The sequence below is a fragment of the Odocoileus virginianus genome, chromosome 21 (assembly GCF_023699985.2).
Source record: "Odocoileus virginianus isolate 20LAN1187 ecotype Illinois chromosome 21, Ovbor_1.2, whole genome shotgun sequence".
NCBI classification, from domain to species: Eukaryota; Metazoa; Chordata; class Mammalia; order Artiodactyla; family Cervidae; genus Odocoileus; species Odocoileus virginianus.
Window position 1 is genome coordinate 43,960,520 of NC_069694.1, and position 25,428 is coordinate 43,985,947.

The 25,428-nt window shown below is 41.5% G+C and overlaps 1 protein-coding gene and 1 pseudogene across 4 annotated transcripts in view; both read right to left on the reverse strand.

Annotated features, from left to right (window-relative positions):
• Positions 1–2,856: 2,856 nt before the first annotated feature.
• Positions 2,857–3,125, reverse strand: LOC139030269 (ragulator complex protein LAMTOR5 pseudogene; annotated as a pseudogene).
• A 6,826-nt stretch (positions 3,126–9,951) lies between these two features.
• Positions 9,952–25,428, reverse strand: part of NPNT (nephronectin) — a 75,969-nt gene continuing 60,492 nt past the window's right edge. For all 4 annotated transcript variants that reach the window (XM_020901203.2, XM_070452253.1, XM_020901204.2 and 1 more), the window contains 5 exons: positions 21,629–21,715; positions 20,957–21,055; positions 14,096–14,352; positions 12,627–12,717; positions 9,952–11,235 (listed from right to left, as the gene is read on the reverse strand). In XM_020901203.2, the coding sequence (XP_020756862.2) occupies positions 10,991–11,235; positions 12,627–12,717; positions 14,096–14,352; positions 20,957–21,055; positions 21,629–21,715 (779 nt within the window). In that variant the 3' untranslated portion in view covers positions 9,952–10,990. The remainder of the gene's footprint in view (positions 11,236–12,626; positions 12,718–14,095; positions 14,353–20,956; positions 21,056–21,628; positions 21,716–25,428) is intronic.

Here is a 25,428-nt window from a genome sequence, read left to right on the forward strand (position 1 = left end):
AACGTAGCTTGTTTTCTATCTGGAGATAACTGTCTACTTCCAGGGTTTATACTATAATCCCAAATATTTAACCCATTGCTTTGAGATTTGTGCTTTTGTCCAAGAGGCTCTGTAACCCCAGGTCCCCAGGAAATTAAGGACTTAAATGGTATTTTGATCCATGGAGGGACTATATATTAATATATCAGCTACATGCTATAGAATAGCACCTTGTTTTAGGTGTGTTTCCCTTAGTTCCCTTCCCAGGGCCTGGGTGAACAAGTGTGGGCTGTCTGGAAACCTCTGAGGCAATATTGTCAAGGTGTATTGTTGCATTTGGCCCAAGTCAGGGTTAGTCCAGACGAAAGCAAACAGATATTGTGATGAGAAACGAACTGGGATGCAAAAGAAGGCATCCTTGAGATTGAGTAAATGATTTAGCGTCCTCAGAGATCTGGGTTAATGTGTTGTAGGGATTGGCCATGAGGGGATGTACAGTGACCACTGTGTCATTTACCACTTTTAGGTCTTGTACCACGCTATGTTCCCTCTTTGGCTTAACAATTAGCAGAATAGGAATATTGCAGAGAGTCTGGCAGGGCAACAAGAGGCCATGCCTTAAGAATTTATCCATGAGAAGTTGCAAACCCTTCTTCGCTTCCAACTTTATAGGATATTGTCTCCTGCTAGGTAAGGCAGTTTCTGGCCTAAAGCTAATTCTTACAGGATGGGCATTTATGGCCCTTCCAGGGATTCTTTTGTCCTGTACTGAGGGTCAACTGCTTGTAGAATGTGGTGGGAATAACACCTTGCTCTTCTGGCTGGTCTGTCTTAGAGTCAAGATAAGGAGCTACTCAAGGCCTCCAATTCATAGTGTGGTCTCGACCTCGTAATGGGATGGGACATTCAAAAAGCCATGTGAAATCAGCTACTGCTTTTACTGGCAAGTGAGAGACCCAGTAAGGTAGTGGGTGAGAGGCTTTCCATCAACACCAGTCACAGTACAGTTTTTGGAGGAAAGAAGTCAATGTGAGAAATTAAGACAGTAAATGATTCCTGTATCAGTTAAAAAATAGACTTTCATGCCTGCCCCTGCAAGAACTAGCCAGGGCTCCTCCATGGAGACAGACATCTCATTGTGGGGAGCTGCCAGAATCCCTGGGCTGTCTCAGTCATCCAGCATGGCCATCTTGAGAGCAGGAGCCCCCCTTTCCCTTCAGGACTGAGGGCAGCCCTTCTTCCAATGACCTGTTTGTTGGCAGGCTGGGCATGGCCCGGGGAACTCTTTCTGGCAATCTTGGGCCCAGCGGCCAGTTGACTTGCATTTGTAGCATTCCCCCTCATTGGTCTTACCTCTAGCCAGATGGTTGGCCTTTCTTGCCCTCTTAGATTGTCCCTGAGCTTGATTTCGATTATTAAAAACCTCAAAGGCCACAGGTAGGAGCTGGGGCATGGGCATTTGTGGGCCAGATTGTAACTTTTGGAGTTTCTGCCCCATATTAGGGGCACACTGGTTAATAAATTGTTGTCCCAGAAAGGACTGACCTTCAGAAGTGGAGGGATCTGTGTTGATATACATTTCCTAAATGGCTCCACAAGCTGCCCATGAAAGGGGGTTGGGTTTTCTTTTTCCTCTTGGGTCACTCCTTTAAACTTTTCATAGTGAACTGACTTTTCATAGTGAACACTTTCTCATCCCTTCTAATACACATTGGCTCATGTGCTTCCTGGCTTCTGTTCCCTCCCAGGAATTATGATTCCAAGGGCGGTCCTGGCTTAGGACTGCATCTCCAACCATAGTATAATGTCTGGGTTGGTCTCCAACAAGCTGGTCAGTGTGCTCTGGGCTGCTGTCCGGATTCTGTTCTTCCTCAGGGGTACAGTAAGTAGATAAAATGATTTGAACATCCTTCCAAGATAAATCAAAAACTGGAGTGAGGGCATGAAACCCTTCAACAAACTTACTAGAGTCTTCAGAAAGTTGGCTCGGTTCCTGTCTGCACTGGGCTAAGTCGGTTTAAGAGAAGGGCACATGTACTCTGATTGTTCCTTCACCATTTGCCACTGCCTTGAGAGAGCATAAAATTAGGATCCTGAGCGATAGGAACTCCAATGAGAGTTACCCCAGGGGGACTAGTCTCTGTTTCTTGGGATATCAGAGGTTATGGAGGAACATAGGAAGGTGGAGTCTGAGACTAATCAGAGGGATCAGGAGAAGTAGGTGCCTCTGGGGCAGTGAGGGTTCTGTCAGAAGGAGGAGGAGCTGGGTTTTCCCTCTGAGAGACAAGAGAGCTTAGAAGAGGATCATATAAAATATCAGGAGGGTCTTCTGGTCCTCCAGGTTTTAAATTACCAGAGTTTTATCAGGCAGGATTTTGGTAAAGGACCGCAAAAGCCTGAATATAGGGACTCTCACTCCACTTTCTCATCCTGCAACAATAAAGATCCAATTGCAGAGTGGTATTATACATTAGAGACCCGTTTTTTAGGCCATTTTTCTCCATCCTCCAACTTACACAAAGGCCAGGCACTGCTACAGTAGAATTTAAGTTTTTCCTTTTTTAGCCCTTCAGTTAAAAAATTCCAATACTTTTTTCCCCCTCCAACCAGGCTTATTAAACATAACAAAATTCTGTATACAAGGTGACCTAAACTTGCTGCTTCAAAACATACTTTCTTTAACTAGTATTTGATAAATATTGATAGTATTCAATCAATAGAATGTCAAAAAGCAGCTTACTCTAAAATTAATAGAAAAGTGCCCAGTGCATATTACATGAATGGTCTAATTTCTGGAACTCTAATAGTCGTAGAAGATAATTAACGTAAGTATGACTGAGTCCCTGTGACAGGATGCTGGAGAACCAATATGAGTCATCAAGAGGCCATTTTGTGCACTGCCAGTGTGATGCCCTCGTGTTTCTAATGTTCCCATCATCTAATTCTAGACATACCACAGGAATATCAGTGGGGTCTGAGGTTAGCTTAGCTGCTTGCCGGGCTAAAACAGATATCACCCCAGCATGCTCATCTGACAGGGTTCAGAGGCAGCCCAGATTGAGCCACTGTGAATCTGTGCATAGGACTCCAGCAGTGGATGGATTCTTCATTGTGTCCTCCAAGTGCTGCGCTAAGATAGCCTCCATCCCACTGTGTGTTGCCTCTTTCCTCGTCACTGGTGTCAGGTCAGAAGTTCTGATTCTCAAGCACACACTGGTATAAGCATATGCAGAGGTGTCTCTCTGGCTCAGAGGGGGCTCCTCCCATGCTGAGTAACCCACACCTCAGAACAAGAGAGCACTCCTAGAATGGAATCCCCTGTCTCAGAGACATTTACCCGAAGGCTGTGACCTGGATATCAGGGCGTCCCCCAAATTCCCTTGGAATCTGATGGGGTTTCAAGCATCCTCTACTCTCCCAGTGATTTCTGACCAGACATCTCTGGCCCTCCTTTTGACATTGCGCAAGGTGCCTCCCCCAGCATAGCCAGAGGAGGACTCCTGAACTAGTGCAGACCAGTTGTCAGGACTTACCTTAGGAGGTGTCCCTTGTCTACAGTGCTTACATCCTATGATAAATCTTCCTGAGCTGCGGTGTGGGCTTCCCACACTAGTGGTAAAGAACCTGCCTGCCAATGCAGAAGATATAAAAGGTATGGGTTCAATCCCTGGGTCAGGAAGATCCCCTGGAGAAGAGCATGGTAACCCACTCCAGTATTCTTGCCTGGAGAATTCCATGGACAGAGGAGCCTGGCAGACTTTGGTCCACGGAGTCTATAGAATCGGACACAACTGAGTGACTTAGCACCCACTCATGCATGCCCACTGGGGTGTATTCCTCATGACTGAGCATCCACAGAGTTTGTAATTTAGGCTTCTGGGTAGTGGTCAGCCTGATAAACCATATCAGTGTGTAGGCTGCCAAGGCCTGGGGTGAAAGGGAGTCCAGTGGATGCAAAGAGGAACCCTTGGAGAAATTGGAGCTGGGCACTATGGAAGATGGGCTTCCCTGGCGGCTCAGATGGTAGAGAGTCTGCCTGCAATGTGGGTGACCTGGGTTCCATCCCTGGGTTGGGAAGATCTCCTGGAGGAGGGCATGGCAACCCACTGCAGTATTCTTGCCTGGACAATCCCATGGACAGAGGAGCCTGGCGGGCCACAGTCCATGGGGTCACAAAGAGTCAGACATGATTGAGTGACTAAGTGCAACACTCAGCAGTGTGGAAGATGGCACAGGGTCTGAGGCTTGAGGGCTGAGAGAGAAATTGTCATAGTAAATTTCTGAGGATTGAGTGAAATGAGAGACCAGACAGCAGCAGAACCGCAAATCCTTTGCCCTGTCTGCCTGGCAGCTAAGACAGAATGGAATCTGTTTGAGACAGACAGTACTGGGTTTGACAGTGGTGGGGCTGCAGTTTAGGAATGACATCCTAAACTCCTTCCCTAAAGAGCTAGGAGATAAAATGTGGAAAGAGACCTGCTTATATGAGTCAAATGGGAAAGAATAGTGGAGGGTTCCACATGGGACAGTGAAAGAATGAGTGAGACCGCTTGGGTTCAGAAATCACGTTTCCACCACGTCCCAGAGGACAGCGTTAGCTGTCACCGTTATTTGAATCTGCAAGGCCTGGGGATTCCCTTGCCAGCCACAATGTTGTTGAGGGGACCCATAATGCTGTGAGCAGACAGATCACACCTAGCATTATCTTGAAAAGAAAGCAAAGGGGGAGAGCAAGAGAAAGAAAGCAAGAAGTAAGTTAGGGGCCTCAAGCCACAGCCAGGTGAAGCCTGCAGTTTACTGTGATTTCCTGAATTCCTAGTTTTCGGCACCAGTTTTACTTCTTCCTTTCCAATACATTTTATTTCTTGTTGCCTAATTGCATTAACTAGACCATCCAGTAAAATGTTGAATGAGTGATTGTCTCACTTTGAACCACTTTTCCCTTCTCTGCATAAATCCTTGCCTTTCTGGCATAAATCCCGTCATGTCATAGAATCTTTGGAAGGTGTTTTTGGATTCAGTTTGCTAGTATTTTGTTGAAGATATTTGTACTTGTGCTCATAAAGGATACTGATCTATACAGTTGACACTTGAACAATGTAGGGATTAATGGCACTCACCCCCTGGGGAGATTGAAAATCTGAGCATCACTTCATAGTTGACCCTCCCACTATAAAGTGGTTCTGTATCCATGGATTTAACCAAACTGAGGGCACGTAGTACTGTGGTATTTATTGGAAAAAAAAAAAAAGTCTATGTATAAGTAGACCCCAATAGTTCAAACCCAAGTTGTTTGGGTCAACTGTATTTTCTTTTCTTGTTTTATCTTTATCTAGTTTTGTATCAGTAATGCTGGCCTCATAGAATGAGTTAGGAACTGTCCCTCATCCTTTTTTTCTTGATATAATTTGAAAAGAATTGATGTTAATTCTTTAAATTTTGGTAGAATTTACTAGTGAAGACATTTAGGTGGTCCTGGAGTTTTCTTTGTTGGGTGGTTTTGATTATTGCTTCATTCTCTTTACTTGTAATAAGCCTATTGAGATTTTGTTTTCTTGAGGGTAGTTTTTTTTCCTCCAATTTGTAAGAATTTGTTCTTTTCATTTAGAATATCTAACTCATTAATTGTTAACTAACTGGCATACAATTGTTCTTAACATTCTCTTATAATCATTTTTACTTTTGTCAGGTTAGTAGTAACAACCCCAGTTTCATTCCTGATTTTAGCTATTTAGGACTTTTTTTTTGGTTGTTAGTCTAGCTAATGGTTTCTAATTTTTGTTGATCCTTTCAAAGAACCAATTTTTACTTTTGTTGATTCTCTGGGTTTTCTCTGTTTCATTATTTTCATTCATATATATTTTCTTCCTCCTGCTATTTTTAAGTTTAATTTGCATCTTTTTTGGGTTGCTCAGCAGTAAAGAATCTGCTTTCCAATCCAGGAGATGTGGGTTCAATCCCTAGGTAAGAAAGATCCCCTGGAGAAAGACATGGTAACCCACTCTGGTATTCTTGTCTGGGAAATCCCATGGGCCGAGAAGCCTGGCAGGCTACAGTCCATGGGGTCGCAAAAGAGTTGGACATGACTTAGCAACTAAACAACAAGAATACCGATTTGAGACCTTTCACTATTTACTGTGTTTACTGCAGGCCCTGAGCACTGCCTTTGTTGCATCCCCTGTTCATGAAAGACATAATATTGTTAAGATGGTGGTAATCTCTGAACTATTCTATATATGGATACTCTATATGGATATCCATTTTATATATGGATATTCTATGTATGGAAAGTGTATCCTCCTTCATATAGAGTTTACAAATGTTTAGTTTTGTTGTTGGTTAGTATTAATGCTTAAATATTCAGTTTACTTCATTGCTTTGTTGAAGCTCTTTGGGCATTTTCTTTCAGTTGTGAAAAGTTTTTGATTATTAGCTCATTCCCTTTACTTGCAATGTCTGTTCAAGTTTCACTTTCTTCTTGATGCAGATTCAGTAGTTTTTGTCTAAGACTCTTATGTCATCTAGGTTATCTTAGTTCATTGACATAAGGTTCATAGTATTCCTTTAAAATCCTTTGTATTTCTATAAGGTCAGTGATGATGTCCCCTCTTTTATTCCTGATTTTGTTCATTTAAGTCCTTTTTCTCTTTTTCACTCTATCTAAATGTGCATAAATTTTAATTCATCTCTTCAAAGAACCAACTTTTAGTTTCATTGATTTCCTATATTGTTTTATTTCATTTTTTTTCTGCTCTAATTTTTATTTTCCTTCCTCCTGCTTGCTGTGATTTAATTTGTTCTTCCTAGTTTTATAAGGTTAATTTTTAATATAGGCCTTTATGAATATAAATTTCCCTCTAAACAAGAGTTTAGTTTATCTCATAAATTTGGTAATATTTTCATTTTTATTAATCTCAAAATATTTCTTAATTTCCTTGTGATTTCTTCTTTTAGTCATTATTTAGAAGCATATTGCTTAGTTTCCACATCATATTTTCCTTTGTTACTGATTGCTGATTTCGTCCACTGTGGTAGAAGGCTGTATTTTGTATAATTTCAAGCCTTTTAAATTTAATATCATCTCTTATGGCCTAATTTATGTCTGCCAACATCTCTATGCATTTGAAGTAAACATATATTCTTGTGTTCAGTGGAGTGTTCTATAGATATTTGGTCTGGTTGGTTTGGGCTTCCCAGGTGGTGCTAGTGGTGAAGAACCCACCTGCCAGTGAAGGACAGTAAGAGACATGGATTCGACCCTGGTTTGGGAAGATCCCCTGAAGGAATGAATGGCAACCCACTCCAGTATTCTTGTCCGTAGAATTCCATGGGCAGATGAACCGGGAGGGCTACAGTCCATAGTGTTGCATAGAACTGAAGTGACTTAGCACGTATGCATGCATGCTGGTTGGTTTATAGAACTCTTTAACTCTTCTATATCCTTGTTGATCTCAAGTCTAGTTGTTTACCCTTAATTAAGCTTTATCTTTCTTTTCCTCAAATTGGAAAATCTCAACTGACCAATCTTCAAATTGACTGACTCTTTATTCTACCAGCTCAATTCTGCTGTTCAGTATTTTGATCATTTTTTTTTTCATTTTAGTGATTGTGCTATGATATCCATAATCTGTTTTTAAAATAATATTTCTCTACTTAATTGATATTCTCTATTTGTTGAGGCCCATAAGTTTCTTGAAGGAAAGACTGCACTGGAACTAAGTGAATGTCTGTGAATGTACATCTTGCTACCATGGTCCTTTATACTTTCTAACAATACATGTTAACAGAGATGAAGGCCCTAGTCACTACGTGCCCCATCCAGGGTATTATCAGTAAGGGCTTGTAATCCAAATTTGATTCCAACACCAGGAACATAGGCATCACCTGGGAGCTGGTTAGAAATGCAAAATCTCAAGTCCCACTCCAGATTCCCAAATCAAGCTGAATTTTAACAAGGTTGGGCTTCCCTGGTAGCTCAGCTGGTAAAGAATCTGCCTGCAATGACAGAGACCTGGGTTTGACCCCTGGAGAAGGGAAAGGTTGCCCACTCCAGTATTCTGGCCTGGAGAATTCCATGGACTGTATAGTCCATGGGGTTGCAAAGAGTCAAACATGACTGAGCGACTTTCACTTTCACCTCCCACACACATGTACATTACCAGTTTGAAAAGCAGTGGGCCAAAGGTCCTGGAACCCACCACATTTTCAGAGCCTTCAAGGTATACCAGTATTTAGAATAGCAACTTTGCATTTATTTGTATGACTCTGATAAATGTCCATCTTCCTCTCTAGATTGAAACTCCACAAAGGGGGTTGTACCTCAAAGCCAGGCACATAGTAAGTGCTGTAAAATCTGTCAAATAAATCAATGAACTAGACGCTGAGACCTTACACTCATTTGCTTCTTCCAACCTCAAATACTTTAGGAAGAGGTTTTACTTCTAACATATTTGGAAAACTTCAGTTTTCTCAGATCTCCTAGAAATGATTAGGAAGGATCTGAGATGAGGAAAAAACTCTGAAATAAGGAAGCTGCAGTTTTTCATTACCTTTTGCTTAAAGTATGTATTTATACAAAATTTGAGCTTCCTAGCCACTAAGGGTTCTCTGAGTACTGGAAAGGAAGAAGCCATGAACATAGTCTCTACAATAATTCTGTAGGACTAATTTTTGATCTTTAGATTTGTTCATCAAGAAAGTTTATTGGAATAGGAGTAAAATGTTACAAACTAACCAAATCAACACTTTTTTTAAAGGCTCATAATTCATATATATATATATATTTATATCTTTATCTTCCTTTATATAAAGAGATTTAAGACAAATGTTTAGAAGTGAGACTTGAGAGAACATAACTAAAGCAATTTGCTGAGGTATGACATGTTATAGTGATTTTCCAATCTTTCTCAGAAAGCATAATAATGTGGTAATATCTTTCAACTAGAAAATTATTCACAACCTGAAAGTTGAGAGTTATATTTCATTCAGTGGCAATTGTTAGGACTGCAAGCCTGGGGGGGCAGCATCTCAAGTAATCCTGAGAGAACTGCTCCAAGAAGGCAAGGGGAGGAGCCAGGTTATATATAGAAGTCTTGCAATAAAGGGCAGGTAGTCTGAACATCAAGATTATTGTTAATGAAAGAAAACTAGATATCTCAAGGAATTTAGCACCTTTTTTGTATGGGAAGATGCAAGAGTTTGGGCTCAGTGAAATCATTCCTTTGACATGCAACGCAGCTCCCTGGGGCTTCAATCCCTGGGTTGGGAAGATCCCCTAGAAAAGTGAAAGGCTACCCACTCCAGTATTCTGGCCTGGAGAATTCCTGAACTGTCTGGTCCATGGGATTGCCAAGAGTTGGACACGACTGAGCAACTTTCACTTCACTTCCCTGGGGCCAGTATCCTGTGTTTTCACATCCTGAGTTTCCTCAGGGCTCCCCATAGGGAGTGGCTACAGACAAATGGCTGCCGCTGCTACTCCTACTAAGTCACTTCAGTCGTGTCTGACTCTGTGGGACCCCATCCCTGGGATTCTCCAGGCAAGAACACTGGAGTGGGTTGCCATTTCCTTCTCCAATGCATGAAAGTGAAAAGTGAAAGTAAAGTCACCCAGCTGTGTCCGACTCTCCACGACCCCATGGACTGCAGCCTACCAGGCTCCCCTGTCCATGGGATTTTCCAGGCAAGAGTACTGGAGTGGGGTGCCATTTCCTTCTCCAAATGGCTGCTAGATGGCAGGTATTCTTTCCTTTCTCAGCTCTGTTTCTCAGGGCTCAGCAGCTCAGGTTGGAGGGCTGCAATCACTGATGACTGTGACATCCTCTGTTTGCTGATATGGCAATATTTTATTTATCATCTTCGTTCCCAATATTCCTGGTATTAAAGTGGTTCTACTATAGATGGCGTTTGTGAAAACTCAAATTACCTTGATAATTCTTCCAGTTATAGAAAAAAAAAAACTCAGACAATTGGTATTATTAACAGTGTTTTTATTTACAAAGAATTATTTTTATTTGGCTGTTTGGAAAACCACTAACATTTTTCACTTTTAGAAAACATTAAATAATAAACAAGATGTTATACAGTACTTTGGATAACTTCTTCCATCAGTGTAGTGCAATGTATTATTGGCACCTAAAAGTGAAATTTTCTATTTTCTCCTTTCATCTCCAGTTGTGCAGTTATATGACCAAAAAGGAAATGAATCATTAAAAATGGATCTAAAGCTGTATTTCCTGGCCCCAAACTCAAAGGCTTACTGATTTATATTCCCCCTCCAGCCTTGCCTCCACCAAGTTAAATGATGAAAGATTCTACAGTCCTATTGTTCCAAAAACAATACCATTGTGTGGGGCTTGGAGATTCCAAATGGTAAGAGACACTTATGCTGTTAGGTGAAGGAAAGGTCCTGGCAGTGGTGTTGGGCATGGCACACTTTCTCAGTAGCCAGGTGAAGTTGTCACACACATTGCAGGGAGATTGCACCAGATAAAAATCTCTCTCAGCTATGTTCTTAGCTATAGTCTCTTTAAAAATATGAAATATCATCCATTAAGCAAGTAAAAGTGTTATAACTTTACTAAGAAAAAAAATGCACACCACCACATTAGGATGTCATTGAGATACTAAAATATCTGCCTATCACTCTTTTGGAATAAATAGATTTTACATTTTTTCTTTTTTGTTTTCGTAACACTTCTAGGCTTGCCATAAAGAGAGAGACCTTTTCATGAGCTCAGCGCTGTGGCTTTCCCCCTTTGATTCCTCTCTATTCAGAGGCCAAGAGGGAAATAGCTCAGTTACACCGTAGCCTAGTCCATGTTACTTAGGCCTGGAAATTTTCATTACATAGTAATACAATCAAGATATCTTTGGAGAGATTCTGTAATCTGTTACTCTACCTTGAGGTAAGAACACTTTTAACCATCTTAAATTAATAGAAAAGAATGTTATCAAATTTTTTTTAAGTCTCAAAAAAATTCACACACTTTTAAAAACAAAAGATTCTAATTTAACAACTGTCCCTGCCAGGAAACGCTCCCTCACACTCCAGTCTAAGCCTGTTTCCTCTTGTTCTATTCTTAGTGCATGTGGAGAGCAGCTGGTCACCATCCTCTCTGTACCAACCCTTTATATACTTGAAAACCAGCCATGGTTTGCCCCTCAGTCTTCTCTTCTCCATGCTGAATAATCCCAGCTCCTTTAACTTTTCATCATAGATCTTTTTTTCCAACCCTTTAATCATCTTTGTGATTCCTGGCAAAAACAGCAGAAAATATTTTGATTACTTAATCAGAAATGAAAGCCTCAGGAATAAGTTGCCTTTTAAAAGTTCTGTATGTATATTTTTAAACCGAAGAGTAAACTTTGCAGGGAGGAAATGTAGTTGTGGGCTCACTGATCTTAAAATTCCAATCTTGTCCTGTTGCCCTAGTGTGTGTATGAATCCCATGTCAGCACATCCAGTGCCTCAAAGCATGAGATTTGCCTCCTATCGTTTCCTGATACAACAGCACATAGGTCATGTTCAAGACCTGCCTAAATTTATACTTGTTTAAAAATTAGTATGAAAACCTTTCAATGGAGCTTCCCCCATGCTTCCAAACACCCAGCTTCCACAAACAGAACCTTTTCTTCAAAACAACCCGAACTTTCATAAAGCTGCTTACAGATTGCCAGAAAGAACCATGTTGTTATGGTAAAAGCTGTTGGTTTTCGAGTGTAACCTGAAACAGTGAGGGTTTTATATGTTAACCTCAGTTTCCTGTCTATTACTGAATGGTCTACTGTCCTTTGTAGTGATCAAACTCAATGCCATTAAATTCACCTCCCTATGACCACAACCTGACACCTCTTCCAATTTTCCCTTGCTGCCAATATAAGGTCATGGAACTGGATGCCATTCCACCATGTATTTTTTAACTCAAGAGATCACAAGCTGCCTTTCCCTTGCAACTAGAGTCTGTAACTATTAGGAACACGTAACTACTTAATACCAATAACACATTTACACAAAATACAATACTACTAACGAGGGATTATGTACCCACTTTACATAATTGTCTTTAGAAGAAAAATACAGTTAACAAGAATAAATGCATCTTGATATGTTATACACCCTTCTTTTACAAAGAGAATGGCAGTGAAAGAGTCCAGGTCAGACAAGAACTATCAATACCAAGTGGACACGAGAAACCAAATTTCACAAGCACACGGTACAACACATCTTGGGGAAGTCAATACTACTCGTGGTACAACACTGAAGAGATAGCAGAATGGCCATTTGCACAGATTTCTTCTGAAACCTTCTCCCATAATTTGCTACAAGAAACACCTTGCAACCAGGATGAAGGATGGTATAGGTCACACACGCCAAAGGCCTTCTTAAGAGACACAGCATGAAAGGTTAACACCCAAAAATGACTTTGGACACGTCTACAGATGCCCCCCTGTATTTCAAGGAGGGTGTCACTGTTCATTGGGATTGCACAACAAAAGCAGGCCAGCAAGCTGTGGGTCACCAACCAGACTTTCCTGACCCACTCTTTTCCTAGGCCTGATAAGAGGGAGGAGAGGACAGGAGGTGAAGGTTGGAAAAAGAGGAGGGAGCAACACGGGGGTTCATTGCTAGTTCTGGAGTTGCTCACGTTCTTCAGGGCAGTGGCCTTTTTTCAAGCTCACATCATCCAATCCAATCTCCCCAGTGTGACCATGCCTTTTTTCACCTTTGAAGATGACCTAGAGAGAGAACGCACACACGGGTCAAGCCTCCTCTGCCCCTTTCCAACGGCTGCTCATTTACCAAAATAAAGGCAACCTTTCCCCCAAAACTAAATAGTAAACTTAACAGAAGGAAAGACTAGAACAGAGTTGCCAGTATCATTGAGGCTTGCCTTTTGGTAGGAATTTAAGTCATCAGTAGACTGTTGTTCATCAGATCACCTTACCCAGAATCAGTTCTTCTTTGAAAAGTCATTCTAAACAATAGACTAGTTCCATTTAGGAATGATTATGAAGTGGAGACTTTGTCAAAGATTACCAAGGTCAGAAGAAAAGAGTGGGATGGAATATAATGGTGTAGAAATTAGGAGCCAAAGATCTGAAAGATCACAATCATGCAGCCTATCTTAGATGTTTTCTAAGTTTTGTTGCTTAAAATGGAGTAGAACCAAACACCCTAATGCAATCACAGCCTTGTTCACTTATGTAAAGACCAAAGTCTTTCCTGCATTTTATCTTCTGTAGAGCATCCTTGCTCTTTTTAAAACAGAAACCTATGTTAGGGTGTGTAACAACTTTATCTCCAAACAATGTAAATATTAAGAGAAATTTTCAGAAAAATAGTAAAAACAAAAAGCAATTCTCTGATAAAAGCTGTATTCATGGACTCCATCCTTTCTTTTTAAAGCAGTTTCTAGAAACTATACCTCTAGGTATAGATGTAGAATCTCCTAGTAACAATTTTTATAAGTACGTAAAGACGACACATTTTCGAAATACATTCACTATTTCAGTGGGGTGTTATAGATCTTTTATTGTCACCTATAACTTGACTACTTCAGATAAAATTTATATATTCAATTGAAGCTTTCCCCACATCCTGCCCTGAATAGAATAATACTTTCCAAACATATTGTTCTGGTTCCCACCCAAGGCTGCTTAACTATGATCTCTGAGCCAAAGAGGGGGTAAAAAAAGATTTTAAAGAAACATTAAAAAAATAACCCACTTTAGGGTAGCTCATGGTGGTCACAGTTTGATGTAGAAGGAGTTTGAGGAAAAGGAAAAGCAGGTTAAGCCCACCACACCGCCCACCTTTTGAAGTTTTTGTTAACTTTTTTTAACTTTTGCAACTCCTAAATTTTTTTTTCATTGCAAGTAGGGGCTGTTCACCAGGGTCAGGGGAGAGGTCGTGATCAGAGGTGGCCGTGAAGAACAGGTACGAAGGAGCACAGGGTTAAAGCAAGCAAGCAAGAGGCAGGGTCACCACGCCCGGAAAATGCAACCGCCTCTGCCTGAATTCAGGAAGAGCGGAGGAGGCTTCCGCTGCAGACCCCCGAGTTCTCCTCTGAAAGGAAGACCTCCCCGGTTCGGCCTCCCTGCCGGGTCTACTTACGCTCTTGACGTCGGCCCCTCGCAGGGTGATGTGCGTTTGCCTCCAGCCATGACCACCATTTCTTCCCCACAGGGCTGCTCCGCGGGCACCGTGTTTCCTCACAAACACCTGGAGCGCGCCGGAGTGCAGCCCCGTCACCTTGTGCCTGAACGACAGGCACAGGTCCCCTGCATGCAGGAGGCGGCCGAGAGGGAGCTGCAGGCGGGCGGCCCTTCCCAGCGGGCCTTTGGCTGCTGAGACTGCCAGATACCGTCCACCTGCAGGGGAAGAGCAGGGCCGTGTGTGCGCATGCGCTCAGGTGTCCGCTGGCACCCGGGCGGCGGCTGGCGCTTCGCTTCTGTCCTGATAAGCCCCAGGCTGTGCCGGTCATTTGTAAAGAATTGCAGACTTTTGAAGGAACTTATCTCTATGACTGTCTTAAATTCTGTGGTTTTCTGTTAACAGCGAACACTTTGCTCATGAGGGGTACAGATTATGCCAAGGGCAGCCAATAGTTAGTAATCCTAATGCTATAAATACTTCCAGTTAGATATGATCAGACACACACAGGCAAACACACACTCACCATCTCTTGATCCACACGCATTTACTGCCTGGCTGATGTGGTGGCTGACTTAAGTTGCCAGGAAGAATTTTCTAGGTGGATTTTCTACTTCCCGGCAGTAGAGCTGATACTGATTTAAAGGGACACTTGATCTGATCATTCTCACTTCTCCCCACTTAAAAAAAGTCTCTCAAGGGAGAAGGATCATTTACAAATGAATTCTCTGTGCTTCTCATTCATACCTGACCTCAAGAAGATGCAGAAGTGTTCTGGAAACCTGCCACATCTTCCCAGAACATCAGTATTACTTGGAGGTAAATAGTTTAAAAAATGTTTATGTGAAAACAAATCCATAATGATACAATTAATATATATGATTTCTATTATGTATACATGAATGCAAAATGTTAATAACATCTTTCCCTTTGGAAAGGTCACTTTGATGATCCTGGATCCTCAGGGCCACAGCGTTTGCTTCCCCCTATTGTTAGAGGAACTGCAATGAAGGGGGAAAGATCTGAGCAGCAGTGATGTGGGAGGGGGTGCTGCTTCTCAGGACAGGGACAGCTGCAAGGCATATTTTGAAGCTCAGTCCGTGTACAAATGACATTCCCCTCAGGCTGTTTTATTGCAACCAACTGAAAAACATACTGATGTCTCAACACTGACTTATCCATAGGAAGAATGTGGCTGCAAAGCTGAACATGTGTATCTGTTTTGGTAGAAACCCCACTTACATTTCATTGGAAATGATTTCTTAACACAAACTGCACAAGACATGACAAGGTTTGGGATGTTATTCTGCAAGTGACTTCTCCTCTACCAAGTCCCCTCTGGGCCTCTGAAGACCCAAAGAGGTGACCTGTGTGTACCTGTGGTGTGCCATGCTCTGTGCCAGTGCTCCATGGGGAGCATCTCATTCAGCCTGCTAACACGCCCTTGGGGTTTTGAGAGGCGGTCACCCAGGGTGTCATCCAGCCACTGTGTAGCTGAGTAACAGTTTGAGTTCAAAACCGCCTGAATACCTGTTCAGCATGCGAATCACTGGTCTCCACATTTCCCTCCTCCAGGAGACTGTGTCATAACCAACTTCTCCCCTAAACCCCATTACATTCCTAGTACATGGTAGGCGTTTAATGCCATTTGTTGCATTAATGATGTTCCAAGAATACAGCAAAAAACAACAGAGAAATAAGTCCCTTAGTCATGTACTTGACTCACCAAAAACAAACACAATTTTTTGTACTCCTTCCGCCTCTGTCTTCCCCAAATGAATCCAAACAATATTTTGAGCCAAAATATTTAGATGGATTTAGAATGTCTCTCTGTTAGTCAGCTTTTTGAATCATCACAGGTATTTTGGTTAAGACAAAGATACAAGGTTATTACAGTTAATCTGTAATATTTAAGAAAACAAGGATTATCTTAAGTCCCTGTGGAATGGACACTAATATCACCATACCAGACTCTGCCTGCAAACAAGACAACCTAACAAAAACCAAGGAATCCTAAGAAGAGGCAAATAATCCTTTTATATAGATACTTAAAATTCTATAAATGAGGTTACAATTGTTCTCCCCCTATAGGGCTACTCTGTGGCCACTAAGAGTTTTTTATTTTGTTTTTTAACCACAAAGAATTTTTCCCCTTTTTAATAAGTGGGGCTATTACAAATTTAGAATGGCAGTGAAGGCAAAAGTTGATTGAGCATTCCAAACAAACTACCCTATTAAATATTTTCACTTCTGATTCCAAAATACTGGTTTAAATATAAAATTACATTATTTTTCATGGATTCAATTTAAGGCATCACAGTATCTAAAGGTGGTTTTGGTCAATAATAGATGCCAGATATACAGGTGATAAAATTTTAATTTCAAACAGATAGGAAATGATATCTGTACAAGGTTACTTACTACAGCATTGTCTGACCTGGAAACAGCTGAAACGTCCCTCAGTGGACGGCCGCTTAAATCCGTTTAAGGCGTAATGGAGTAACCACCACTAACAAGAGTGAGGGTACCCTGTATGTGCTGACACAGAACACTCTTCCGCAGCAACAGCCAATACTATTCTAATGGTAACTCTGGGCCAGGGACTGCTTTAAATGCTTTACATATGTTTAGCAGACACTACTGAAGTGACTTAACTTGCTCAAGATCAAAGCTAGTAAGTGGTGGTGCCAGGTTACAGCCCAGGCTTTCTGGCTTCAAAGTCCACACTCATGTTAACTCTTAAGATAACATCGTTAAGTGGAAGAAGTAAGGTACAGAAGAGGGGCTGTGGTGTGGAAAAATGTCTCTCTAGAAAGGTAACCAAGAAACTGGCTGCATCTGGGAGCCAGGGTTAGGGAGGGAGCTTTTCTTTTCCTGTTTTCATGTATTTCAAAATAATGTTTCTTAATGCTACAGTAGACATACTTGTACATACATGCCAGCATATAATTTTATACCTAAATGAATTCCCTCTAGCTCTCAGTAGCAGGCTGAGTCAGCTGCCCTTAACTTGATCCCCAGAGATTAGGGTTCCAGGAAAAGGGTCCCAAGTTTAGCCTTGATACTAGAGGAGAAGAACGTGTATTCAGGGTCACAGCTACAAGTCTATAGCACAACATCACATCTGTCAGGAGCACACACTCCCTAGAGGATGGATTAATTTCACTAAGTCACAATTAAGTTCAAGACTAAATGTGATAATAAAATCTAATGAGCACTGGGAAGGCAGATAATAAATGCACGTATTTTGCAGCTATTTCTGAAAGTTGTAAGTTTGTTTAATCAAGGTTTGTCTTAGAGATATTAGTATCTAAGAATATTTGTAAATCTGGATCTTGCATAAGAAATACACAACATAAAAATCAGTCATAACTGCAGAAATCCAAACATGTTCCCTTACAAATGGTATAATCTAGATAGAAAGAAGCAAACAGTTTGGGAATTAGAATAATACACAAAAGTGATTGATTAAATTGCTTATAGTCTTTTTCTGGCCTTAGCATGTGATATATGCACAACCTCACCTGGACTTCCTAGAAAAAAAGTAGGCTCAGAAAGTAAGCTTCAATAGTATTTATCATCTGAGTGTGTTAGAATCTGTATATGGTTAGAATTTCCCAATAGGTGCTAAAAAAACCCACCTGCAATTATGCCCTGACATATAAGCTGTATCATCTTTGGTCTTCTAACCACCTCTTCTAACTCTGTCATCTTTGGTCTTCCCATCCATTTTCCAAGATTGAACTCTGCTCTCTGATCTTGGATGACCTAGGATGTTCCATTCTGGTTCAGAGGCTCCAGGGCTCTAATCCAACCCTTGTCCAATTCTCAAAACAACACCTTGTCAAGTGTCGCCCAGTCCATGGTCTCCACTGACAGCCCCCTGATCTCTCTTTAGACAGCTCTGACTATGGGCAAGTTCTGACAGTGAGCAAAAGTCAGCCCCCCTGTAAGTTTTTACCTACTGATCCAAGTTCTTATCCCCTTGCGGTCACAGAACAACTGAGATAGATGTTGCCGGTCATGTACTGAAAAGCTACCCTGTTCCATTATTTCTACTTCCAGACTAAACATTCTGGGTTCCTGGGTTTCTCACTTGTTTTTCTATAAGCTTTGAGATACCTTTCCATCAAGGTCATACTCTTCCAAGTCACCGACAATTACCTCTCTTCTCTGGTAAAGCCAAAGTGTATTTTCCATTCTAGAAAAAAATACCTATTTCTATGGAAATGACCCAACTTTCCGGCAGCAGTGACACAGGGTTCACTCACATTGATTTTATCCATTAAAACTCTAAGTCACATCCTTCCACTCCCACAGCCGTGTGGGTGGTTCAAGAGCTACACTATGGATTCATCCCCAGGAGATGCTGTCTCTTAAGTGTGGCCCACTGATCTAATCTTTGGAGGCTGTTTGTGTCAGCACACACAGTTGCTTTCTCCCTTGGCTTTAAGTTATCCACAGATTGGTTAGTATGCCTTCAACATCCAGTTCATCCAAGTTGTTGGCAGAAACCTGGGGCAACCCCAGGAAAGCATCTTTGAGGGGCCAGAGCCAATGAGCAGAAGCTATCTAATTACCCAGGCAACCACCATTCCTTTCCACTTGTTCTGTATTATCACAGCCAAAGGACCATTTCAGACCTTTTTCTACCATTCTAACTGCCAATCCTCTTTTCATTTTTCTCTTGGAGGGCAAGTAGATTTGGAGGGGGTGGGGCAGGTCACAGCAAATTTAAACATTTACATATGTGATGAATAATTAAAGCTGTTGAAAAGTACTAAATTGGTTCTAAAAGACAGTATTTAAATTCCAAAAAGTCAAATATTTTACACAGACTGTTTACAGACAAGTGCAATGAATTCTGAGTTGAGTGTGAATTACTCTCCCCAGTGTACCTTACTTAAAACAGTTCTTCATTATGATCATGAGCATTATTCACCATTTTATCACATCAGGTCACTAAAGATCCTTCCTTCTGTAGCACACTACCCCGGGTCAGTGGTCACTCAAATCTCCAGGCCTGAGACGTGCTAATCAGATCATGCACACAATCCCAGGACAGGGAGGCCAGGCTGGATGGGGAAATTCTCAATAATACGGCAGGGGTTGTGGGCACTGAACTGTTGAGGTGGCTGCACGGGCAGGACAGAGAGGCCTGGATGAGAAGTCTGTTCTTTAGCTCTGTAGCCTTAGGAAACTGATGTAACCTCTGGGCCTTTGTGAAATAAAAACATTACTTCCACAGGGTAGATAAGAGGATTAAATAAAACTGAGATGATGAATGAGTCAGGACTATAGTAGATATCAAATACATGTTGATTTCTCCCTTATTCACAGTTATCTCTGACATTAATAATGATGTCATCTGTCTCAGAGCTAACCTTCAATTAATGAGAATGAGAGAGAGTGCACTGGTATGTGTGTGTATGTGAGACTAAAAATCATTTTACAGTTAAATCTAAAAACCCCTCTGAATTTATTGGGTACTTATTTTTAAAGTGAAAGTGTTAGTCGTTCGGTCGTGTCTGACTCTGTGTGACCCCATGGACGGTAGCCCACCAGGCTTGTCTGTCCATGGAATTCCCCAGGCAGGAATACTGAAGTGGGTTGCCATTCCCCTCTCCAGGCAACCTTCCCAATCCAGGGACAACCCGGGTCTCCCACATTGCAGGCAGATTCTTTACCATCTGAACCACCAGGGAATTTTTTAAAAGCTTACCTCAAATTTCTTTTTTTAAATATCTCTAACATTTCAGTCTTAGGGGATCTATTGAATATATTTTTGCCCCAAACGTTTAATAACTTTCTACTCAAAATGTACATGAGGGATGAACCTGAAAAGTATCCCCAGGAAGTGTGAGAAATGCATGAAGACCTACATTGTAACAAGGCCTCCTGCAGATTTGTGTGCACACTGACCACTGCGAAGAGCTGGTTTTAATACAGCGTACCCTCAAGCTAACCTTTACATGTTCTATGCTCGCTCGCTATCGCTGGGATAGTACTGAGGAACTAGGCTTTTAAAGCAAGTACCTTCCCCCCCCCCCCCCATGATTTGCATCTTTCATTCCTGAGTCTAGAATTAGGAGCATAAAAAGGAAAAAAAAGAAACCAAACTTCTCACCCTTCCATTAAGTTTGACTCGCCCATAAAAGATTAACTACTAAAGGGAAGGGGGAAAACCAACAACAATATGCAGCTTTGTTTCCTGAAACAAGACGACAAAACATATAATTTCTGAAACTTCAGATTCGTAAGACATGTGTAATTTAAAAGTCTTAATTTTCCAAGGGTCTACATTTACATCTACCTTTCCAATAACATTCTCTTGTGGCGTAAGTGGTGGTAATTTATAACTAATTTCTCCAGCATCCAAATTAGACTGAAAATTAGATTGTGAGAGAGATTCACAACTTCACAGAAATTTCCACTGTTTCCTTCTACTATTACCTTAAAGACATAATCAAGAAAACAACCAGGGACTATATGATGGCTGCTGTACCATGATATTATTTTTATACTTGGGAAGGGGGCACTACACATAGCTTTATATTTTAGAATGAGCCTACATGTTTTATATTTACGCCAAGCTGTTTTGAGAGAAATGAGCTGGCCTTTTAATGAATTACTTGTCTACTTATAATTCTAATTGCTAGCTAACAAATTCAGTTCACCTTAAAAAAATGGAAGATGAATGCTGGATACACTTTCTTTTCTATTAAGTAAACACAGAGCTATGTTACAGTATCCTTGATTAGCGGAACTGAGGTCCTCAGATAGGATCCAACTGAAATGTGTACTAGGGTTAGACAGTTTTACCTGCTGGATCCCTCACTGGTTCCCAGTGCACGTCACTGTCTTTTTCCCGGATCCATCCACAAAGCCCATGGTCAAAATTACAACTGTGGATCAGAACACCTGCAAGGAAATTACCAGAAAGATGAGTAGACCACAAACCCAAGGGCTAACAACAAAAGTCTTGTGAACCAGAAGTATCTGTCCAAGTGTTCTCTCCTGTCCACATTTAAATAGCCCACCAGAAGGTCTGTCCATGAGATCAAAAGGAAATCACATGAATCCTTTCTCAGCACAATTGTGCATCAGTGCTCAGCTGTAAAAATAGAACACACCATTGCTGCCAAATTATGACCTTGTTACCTCATCATTTATAAAATATGACTTCCTCCTCAGCTTAATGCTGCTTCAAGATTTTTTTAAAAGAAGATAATGATGATTCACTGTTTTTGCTCAACTGATCTAACTACAGGGGAAACCAAGTGGTAAAAAAAAAAAAAATGTACCATTTTCTCAGATGTAACCAAACAATCTACAATTTAAAAGCTGCTTTACTTAAAGCTGATTCATGTTGTAAGGCAGAAACTAAAACAACATTGTAAAGCAATTATCCTCCAGTTTTAAAAAAAAATGTTATTTTAATGAAATAGAGGGACATAGTGTCACTGTAACAGGGCTAAGAATATAGGGATCTACCTGGATCATCCTTTGCTTCATCATCTGCACTGACTCCTCTTTCAATTTCAAATATTTCAAACAAGTCATTTGAAGGCTGCCGTGGAACTGCAATAGAGAGGCATTTTGTTCAGTTTCAATGAGGCGTTGACACAGAGGCATTACCTTTAACATGGGGGAAAGACGTAGGTATTACACTCATCTGGAAACTCCAAAATATTTCATCACAGTTCACATGAGGATGCATGAAGTTTGTTCTGGAGAGATCTTATAACATTTACCTGGGTACAATTTTAATAAATGGGTTTCAAAAGCTTCTAAAATTCACCATAAAATGCATTAAAAAGTACCCAGAAAATACATTTTAAAACAGCTACCAATTTCTAGCAAAATAGCTCTATGAAATTCTAAAATTTGTCTATAAAAGATACATTATGGACTCTAAGGCTGTTTTAATGGGGGGGGGGGGGGGGGGGGGGAATGCCTGTAATTGCAGCGAATGGTTTAACTTTCTAACCAAAGCATGAACTCATCTCCAGTGAACTCAGCATCTGCTATGGGCTTCAGGGCTTAAGCAGGTTCCCCGGCTCCTTTTAGATCAAATCCAAACTCCTTAGCACGGTGTTCACAATCCACCCCCTAAAACACACAGTACTGCCCAAACATGCTGTCCTGTTCACCTCTCTGACCCCCTGCCCAGCCTGGGATGCTCTTCTTCCTGCTAATTAGCCAGTCTAACCTCCCCTCTCTGTTACCAAAAAAAATATTTTTTTAGTTGCTCAGGCGTGTCTGACTCTCTGCGATCCCAAGGACTGTAGCCTGCCTGGCTCCTCTGTCCATGGGATTCTCCAGGCAAGATCTCTGTTCAAAGCTCAGCATAAATACCACTGGCCGGGTAGAAACTCAAACGTTCCGAGTGAATTCAACCCTTCCTCCCTGGTACTCTGACAGCTCGTATTTACATGCTGCTATTCCACTCTTCCCTAAAGAACTGCAGTCATTTACACACGTGTGTCTCTCCCTCTGCTGGCCTCTGAAGTCCTGGAGGGCATCAACCGTGTCTTATTCATGTGGCATTTCCAGGGCTGAACCTAGTGACAGGCATTCAGTAAGTGTTTATTGAACAAATGGGAAGATCTTGTCAGAAGCCCATGTACATATTAAAAATGGATTCATATCCATTTATTTACTTCTTCAATGTACATCTAATTGCCACACATATGCCAAGCCCTGGGCAAGGTCCCGAGGAGACACAGTGCATAAGAACAAGAAGGACCTGGCCCCCTCGGAGCCTGCATCTAATGGGAGAGGCAAATTTCAAACATAGAATTTAGGACCCTACAACTTCCAATTCTAATGAAAACTAGCACGGAAAAGCACCAGATGATGTCAGGGAGAGTAGCTGGGTTGGGAGTGGGCAGTGTGAGAGAATGTTGGTGGTAGTGGAGGGGATTCTTGGCCCAAGACCAGGGAATCCTCCCTTTTCTTTGCCAGGACTTAAATTAATTAGCTCTATTTTTATAAGGCAGGGAGTAAAGATGTAGAACACCATGGAACAGACATCAGTCAAAAGGGTTCTTTTTCAATAATGTTCCAATGATTTTTAACAATAATTTTTAAAATTGAGTAACACACCCGTAATATTTGCCCTGATTTTTTTAGCTTACAGCCTTTGAAGTTTTTCTATTTTTTTTTTTTGCAAAAGTCTAAACACTGAAGCCCCTTCCTCATCCACTCCGCCACTCACATATACCCATCTAAAATACAGCCTCGGATGGATGGGAGAAGAGAGGCTACTTAATGGACAAGATCTTGGGACAAACTGATCACAGGTGCCCCTGGGGCGGCCATTTTACACCCAAATGACTGACAGCAAAGTCGACCAATTCCAGCTTTCCTTTCCTCATCTGGGGTTCTGAGAGGATCCGCCTCTTATGACTAGAAATATTACAGGGTTGTAGGCACACGTTTCATTTCTCATGACAGAGAGAACGTGTTTTGTTTTGTTTTTTTTAAACAAATCCACAGAGCAATCACTTTTTTGTTCCCCTCTCTTATTACAGCTTATACAAATCATCTCTGGACTGGAATAGCTCAAAATTTACACGACCACATTTTAAGGGCGTTATGAAGGTTTATCAGCCCCCGTTTCTTTAAATGAAGGCCATCAAATGGTAAGTAGAGTCTTGGCGCAGAGGGGGAGGACAGGACGCAGGTTTCCCGGTACAAGGGCCTCTTATCACGGAGGTCCTCTCTGAGCAAACACTGTTCAGTCTGAGATGGAAAGAAGATGGAACCTTCCAAGCTAAAAGCAAAGTGCTGGAAACGAGGAAGAGGGAGTGTTTAAGGCGGTGAGTACAAGGAAGGTGCTCGGGAATATGAGAGAAAGGTATTCACAGTGTCTGGAGGATGCTCAGAAATGAAGAAAGTGGGAGGGATAGAGGTTAAAAGTAAGGGATGAGACCACACATTTGGAAAACAGCCACTCAGAGAATTAGTCATCTAACAACTCGTGAAGTGCCAGATGGTTCATTAGTATTTTAGGCACTTGGTTTCCAAGAACCATTTAATTTAGCAGTGGATGGTCATGCCCACCTTCATTGCAATTCACCGGGAAGTATGCCAAGGAATTTAGACCTAAAGTGCTCAGCAGCTATCAGTACTTACAATTTTGTGTGCTGCAGTCTGTGGCTCTGCTAAATTATTCAACGAATCCTCCTTCCTTACACACACCAGTATGGACTGGTAAGGGTGTCTCACTGAAGTGGCAAGAGAAGGTTCACTACCCACTCCCTGGTATATTTTACAGTTTATATAAAAATGTAAATGAAATGATTTCCACTATGTACAAGAAAAACAAATGAACAAAGAAAAAAACAGACTAGAAAGAACAGTGGTGAGATATACAGTCCCATGCTTCACACTTACTTGGTCAATTAATATATGACCAAGGAACCAAGAATCGACAGTGTGGAAAGAACAGTTTCCTCAATAAAAAAAAATGTTGGGAAAACTGGATGGCCAGATGCAAAAAAAAAAAAAAAAAAGTGAAAGTGGCTCATTATCACACACACAAAATGACAGAATGGGTTAAAGACTCCGCGGGGAGCAGAGGGCTGTCCAAAGACAGATGCATGAACATCTCTGAGGAGCTGCTTGCACTACGACCCGCAGGAGGAGTTACTGTGAGCCGGCGCCCTAGAGACTGGACAGGTGTGAACGTGACCCTCATTCCAGGGGCAGAGCTCACGGGAAGGCAGTGCCCCAAATAAAGCTAGAGGTGCAGGCAGACTCTGCAGGCCCTTTACACCACTGTGAAGACTGCAGACTTCATTCTGGCTGAAACTGAAGTCTTGGAGACTGTAACAGAGGATCAGGTACAGCATTCTGGCTGGAGCACAGAGGATGAACAGGGGGGCATGGCTCTCAAAGGGCAGTTACGACCACAATTAACATCACCCAAAGAATGTTTTCATACACTCTTTAGATGACTTCCTAAAACCTTTTCTTCCATCAGTCAAGGTTTCATCCACCAAAACCTACTTCTTATAATCTTATGAACTAAAATAAAGAGAAGGAACAGGTCCCGAAGCAAGCGGACGGCTGGATAAAATGTGGTTGCATGGGGCCCAGGGGCCCAGGATGTTTCTGATGGCTGGGGACACAGGGCCCTGAAGCCTGGGAGAAGAACTGGCCACACAGATAAGCAAAAACCTTCTTAAAAGGAACTCTGCCCTACGATGTTCTATTAAGTATATTTTTCTCAGGGATAACAGTATTAATATATAACCTGTTTTCATAAATGAGGTTTTCCCAAGAGT